General features: G+C 40.4%; 1 protein-coding gene across 1 annotated transcript; it reads right to left on the bottom strand.

Moving 5' to 3' along the window:
• Positions 1-900: 900 nt before the first annotated feature.
• On the bottom strand, positions 901-4,810 carry LOC116033457 (cation/H(+) antiporter 15-like). Its single transcript, XM_031276198.1, has 3 exons — positions 4,343-4,810; positions 3,028-4,011; positions 901-2,471 (listed from the first exon to the last, which is right to left on the bottom strand). Exons 1-3 carry the CDS (start codon positions 4,580-4,582, stop codon positions 1,101-1,103), a joined length of 2,595 nt encoding a protein of 864 aa, XP_031132058.1. The 5' UTR covers positions 4,583-4,810; the 3' UTR covers positions 901-1,100.
• Between the last annotated feature and the right edge of the window lie 931 nt (positions 4,811-5,741).

Consider the following 5,741-nt stretch of genomic DNA (forward strand, 5'->3'; position numbering starts at 1 on the left):
GTTACTTGTAGTAGTGGCATTAACCATTAACCCTTTCCCCACTAACAAATACTACTACTTAACTAACAAAGCTTCTTTTTTCTTATTATTATTATTATTATTATTATTATTATTATTATTATTATTATTATTATTATTTTGAAGACTTGGTTTAATAATAATATTATACTCCGTAACACTTATGCATGAAAAAACATATGATGATAGGGGTAACTTAGTTGATTTTCAGGTGGTAGATTGAAGGGCAAGAACTTATGATCGATCCCTGTCAATTGTAATGTAGGAGCTATATCCAATGTGATAAGTTTCTTGTGAACACTAAATATTGATTCGCCCACTTAAAAGGTCGTGAGTCACGGTAATTTACTCATCTAAAAAATGAACATTCAGTATTGGTGTAGGTTAAAAAAAAAAAAAAGGATTATAAGTGTTTGTTGTATATTACAACATTTGTCTAAAGTCATTTAAAAGTACTAGACGTTTGTTCTATTTTTTTGGGGTGTATCCAAGGTTTTTACCATCAACTAGCTTGAAAATTTAAAGCTGCTCTATACTCAAAGTCAATGATCGAACTCCTAACATTTAGATAAGGATTAATGAGTCTCTTCGACGTTACGTTGTTCTATATTACAACTGTTTAGTGTGCTATTTTGTTCTTCATTTGTCTATTTCATTTTTCTACCGTTTCCTCAATTTTATTTTTCCATTAGAAAAATGACAGAAATAAATTTAAAAAAAAAAAAACATGGTTTATCATCCTATATTTTGCATATAATTTTTAAAATGAGAAAATATGAAATTATTTAAAATTCAATTGTATTTCTTCACTTTAACATACAAATAGTGTTGGAATAATGGTGTCAAATTTGTGCCTATGAACATTTTTTCTTGTTCATGATATTTTTTTTTATTATAATTTTAAATTATATTTGTTCACATTAAGAATTTAATTAATTATTTATTCAATCTTGTAATACATGAGATTTGCATTGAGGCGCAATATATAGGAACAGAATTAGATTAGCTAGATGTTTAGAAAATTGAAGACTAGTTTTAAATTCAATTCAATTGGATGGATTTATATATCCATCGTCCCAAGATCACACCATATAATGATGCTCCTGCTGCCTCCTGCCAATGCTGGAAGTGGGAGAATCATATGAGGTGTCAGGTTCGTGTTCACTAAACGACATCCGGAACCCCATATCCATCTGCATATCTGTGTCCATTCTCTGACTCATTGATTCCGCCGCCGATGCCATTGATCCTCCCCCGGAGGAGGACGACGGCGAGGGGCCGTTCTTGTTCATCCTCACATATTGTTGCACCACCAGCACCGAGAATGAAGACTCGAATTCCGACGTTACTAGTAGGTCTCCCACGGCCCCTAACTCCGGGCACTCACACCAATCCGCTAGTCCGGACGTTAGCGCGGATGACACTCCTCGCCCCCGACCCACCACGTAGAGATCGAAGCTTCGGTCGTCTAGAGATTTAATAGCGTTGGTGAACTCTTCCTCGTCGTCTAAAACTAATTCTATGAGTTTCTTTGACTCGTCACCTTCGGTTCCGGTTCTGAAGGTGTTCAAGAGGTCTTCGTCCTCAGCTTTGTCTTTGGCCGGGTCGATGCTTACGCTCACGAAGCTGTTTTCCCGGGTGAGTTCCAGGTCGGCATCCGCGTCTTCCTCGACCTCCGCGGAAACGTCTTTCCCCGGAACGAACCTTATGATGGTCAGATGGACGTCTGGGAGGGCCGACATCCTCCACGCGTAGGTCAGCGCCTCGCGGTCGTCGGGCCCGCCGAGGTACAGCACGGCGATGTTCTTAGCATATTTGCTCGGCCGTCCACGCTCGACGAGGATCCCGACCGAGCAAGGCGCGCTCAGGAGAACGCCCTCGTTCACGGTCTGAATCGCCGAGTTCATATCTTCCATTTCACCGTCTTCCCCTTGTTGCTTATGAAAAGGAAGGATGATAAACGCCGCCCGCTTTTCCTTGGCCATTTTACATATATCATCCGCCATGGTGTCATAAGGGGATCTAGCGGTCAAGACTTGAGTGCTAACCCCATGGGAACGGAGCTCGTAGTTGTCGAACGTGCTGATGATTTGGCTGGTCTGGATATCTTCCTGGGAGCCTCCGACGTGCCTGCCGGAGCCGGAGCTATGGACCACCATCATAGCCGGAGCGCGGCCCACCAATTCCACAAGCTGGGCGCCGAAGACGGTGATGGGGGATGATACGGTGGAGTTGGATGATTCCAGGAGGCTGATAACGGCAGGAAGATTGTTGGTGCCATGGATGCATGCTAGGATTCTAAGCTCTTCTTCCGATTTAGCATTTTGTATGGTCCTTCGTTTATAGGGCACCAAATCCTGTGTGGGACAATACATAGCCGCAAGGGGAGTCGCCACTATTGTCATGATCAAGACTGCAATTACCATTACGGTGTATTGTTGAACGCTCAAAACCTAATCAAGATTTTCACATCCCAAAACATACATGTTAGCATGCATGCATGCACCACCAAAAATAATATATATTTTAAGGCATTAGAAAAGGCCGCAACATATCATTCCTACATATATAGGACTGAAAGTTCCTGAGGCATAGCTCAATGGTGAAAGTCTGAGTGTGGATATAGTTGTTAGCAAATGTCAGGATTCAAATAGTGAAATGGGTATATGAGATTCATTCCAGGATACTCTCCAGATAGTGATGTTAATGTGAGCTGACTCACCCAGCAGGCTCACAACCCAACAAGCCAATTTTAAAAAAGTTTTTAAAAAAAATGTTTATATATATATATATATAGAAGCCCATGGATTAGCATGAGCCAAATTTGCAAGGTTCACATTTTCTTAGGTCAAAAATTTTAAGCTCTAACACACCCCACTAAAGGGACAGTTTAGAACTAGCTAGCCTGAGGGTTTTTGTTCACTTTGAAATCCATATCTTGAGAATAAGAGACCTGAGTGACCCCTTAGTTTTGGAGTTCATACTTATAACACTGAAACAACTGAATACCTGTTGGACTTGACCAACTTCAAGAATGATCATAACCATGGTGCTTTTGGTGTTGCTGAGAATACCCAGCCCAATTGCCTCTTTGGCGGACATGCCGGTGTAACAAGACGCAACGAGAGCGCCGATGATCTTGGCTGAACAGGCGAGCAGGATGAGCGCTAGGACGGTGAAAATGCTGGTATTACCATTTGTCAAGGTAAAAGTGTTGGTTCTAAGCCCACACACAAGGAAGAACACGGGCATGAAGATTCCCATCACGAAATCCTCCAGCCGGTCCAAGATGGCCGTACTAAGAACTTCATTATTAGGCATAATAAGCCCGAAAACAAATGCTCCGATCATCGGATGTGTCCCGATTGCATCCGTGAAGCAACCGACGGCGGATATGACGGCAATGAAAGAGCATATGTAGAACTCGCTGAACCCTTGCCCCTCCGGCGTTTTGGAGATGAGCCAATTGAGTAAGGGGCGGACATAATTGGCGAAGAAAACCACAAACCCCACCGTGCTAAGCACCGCCCACTGGACATTACCTAAGCTCCCTGCGAAGAGGAGTCCTAGGGTTAGGAAAACCCAGGAGAATGCGTCGTTGATTAGGGCGGAAGACGCCGCTATTTTGCCGATCTCGGTGTTGAGAAGTCTCTTGGAATCGAGGATTTTGGCTAAAACGGAGAAGCCTGTGACGGTAAGGGCGGCGCCGCAGAATATGAAGCCGATCATAGATTGAGCCTCGGCTTGCAAGATGAAGAAAATTGCGGCTCCGATGAGGAAAGGGATGATTGATCCGGAAGCGGCGACGATCCTGGATTTGGTTCCGGTATGCACCAGTGATTTTACGTCCATTTGGAGGCCGGTGAGGAAGGCGTAGAGCACCAGGGCGAAATGCCCCATCGTCTCTATGGTTTCGAAATTGTGGTTGGGGAAATGATGCTTTCTGAATCCTTCAATGTGTCCAAGCATACTCGGCCCCAAAATTATACCACTCTACAAATACCACAACAACAACAACCAACATTATACATTTTCTCATATTACTGCTCAAATGCGGCAGTACCTTTCCGTGCTGTTGGTGCGATTTACAATCACGAGTTAACAAAATAAACCACAACAATGAAAATGCACAAATACACCTCATAACTCTCATATGTCTCTAATTGTGCATTTCCGAACACTGTGTAGTGTGTTTTGTTAACACTAGTGGTGTAAATAGCACTAATCACATCGGAAAGGCGCGGCCACACCTGAATTCTACTCCATTTTCTCAGAATTAGCGATTGATCGGAGAAGAACAGAATAGTTAATGCGTTGTACTTACAAGAATTTCAGCAACGATTGGAGGTTGATTTAAGGGCCTGAGGACGAAGTTGCAGATGCGAGAACTGAGGATGGCCATCATGATTTGCAAGATGAAGAGAGGGATCATGGGCGCCAGTGGATCAGGCCCTTCCCAAACGCCATTAGAACGGTATATCGTCTGGGAAAAACACACAACCACTTGCCCCAATCTATCTAAATCCACATCCGGTCCAGGGCTAGGCGGTGGCGGAGCTGCCATTTTTTTCAGGTGCCGCAGGCAATATGTGCAATGATGCAGGTTATGCCTTACCCTTGCACGTACAACTGTACTCCGAGGGCAAAGGAACCACCCTGATGGCCGCGCCGGAATTAATCTTCCGATCCGCGGCTACACCACAGCGGGCTAATAATCCGCCCTCACCACATTGCCTTCTGTAAGCCTTTGCCCTTACAGATGGACAGATGATAGGATACCAGATATTGTGATAAAAATAAAGAATTGAATGGAAGAGAAGATTGAAATAGTGATGGATCATCATCATATATATTTGGTTCAATGGAAATGAATGGCTCTCCAATCTATCAGGCAATAAATTTTTCTTTGTTTGATTGGTGTATTAATATATGGTGAGAGACATTAATGGATTGTTAATTTGTTATTACTGTTTTGAGTGTGACAAACAAATTATTAGATATAATTATTTATTACTTGGTGAAGTTTATATTACTATGAGATAAAAGAAATTTCTTTTACTTGTATGTTAGTTATAGAGTTGTGAAAATATTTCTGTGTATTATATATTTATATTAAAGCGAATTTGTTTTAAATTTAGTGTTTTGCCTACCCCTATTTTAAGCCATTGTTGGGTTTAAAATTTTTATTTAAAAATATTTTTTTTTTTTGCTTAAATTGGTTGTTAATTGATTCCTATGTCATTATCTTTGGAAATCATCAAATATGATTATGAAGCATGTAAAGTCACTTGTTAGTGAAGCTTTATGTATGTTGAGTCTGCATGCTAAGCTTCCTATTTTAGGCCATTGTTGGTTGATTATTGGGTTTCTTGTTACATGTTAATTAGTTCGTTGTTCTTTGCACAAACAACTATCTAATTAAACAATTAGCTATAGTTTAATTTGATTATTTTATTTTATAAAATTTATAGTATTATGTTGATAAAAGATTACGTAAAAAAAATAAAAATAAAAAAGTATCCAATCATATTATCATATTTAATATAAATAAAGACAAAATTTTAAGTTAGAATTCAATCAAATTATCTAGCACAAATTGGGATGCATGAGAACCAAATGATTTTTAATTTGATAATTGTGAGGGCCTATTCTATTATTTTATAAACCCATGTATTCTGAAAAATGATTTTTAAAGTGTATTCAATCAAGACATTTATAGATTT

Source organism: Ipomoea triloba, chromosome 10 (genome assembly GCF_003576645.1).
Source record: "Ipomoea triloba cultivar NCNSP0323 chromosome 10, ASM357664v1".
NCBI lineage: Eukaryota > Viridiplantae > Streptophyta > Magnoliopsida > Solanales > Convolvulaceae > Ipomoea > Ipomoea triloba.

Excerpts from the sequence above, each read along its gene's own strand:
- LOC116033457 (XM_031276198.1), bottom strand. The coding sequence starts at position 4,582 with ATGGCAGCTCCGCCACCGCCTAGCCCTGGACCGGATGTGGATTTAGAT. Across the intron at positions 4,012-4,342 it reads CAATCGTTGCTGAAATTCTT|AGTGGTATAATTTTGGGGCC; the intron begins GTAAGTACAACG and ends TGGTATTTGTAG. Across the intron at positions 2,472-3,027 it reads AAGTTGGTCAAGTCCAACAG|GTTTTGAGCGTTCAACAATA; the intron begins GTATTCAGTTGT and ends AATCTTGATTAG.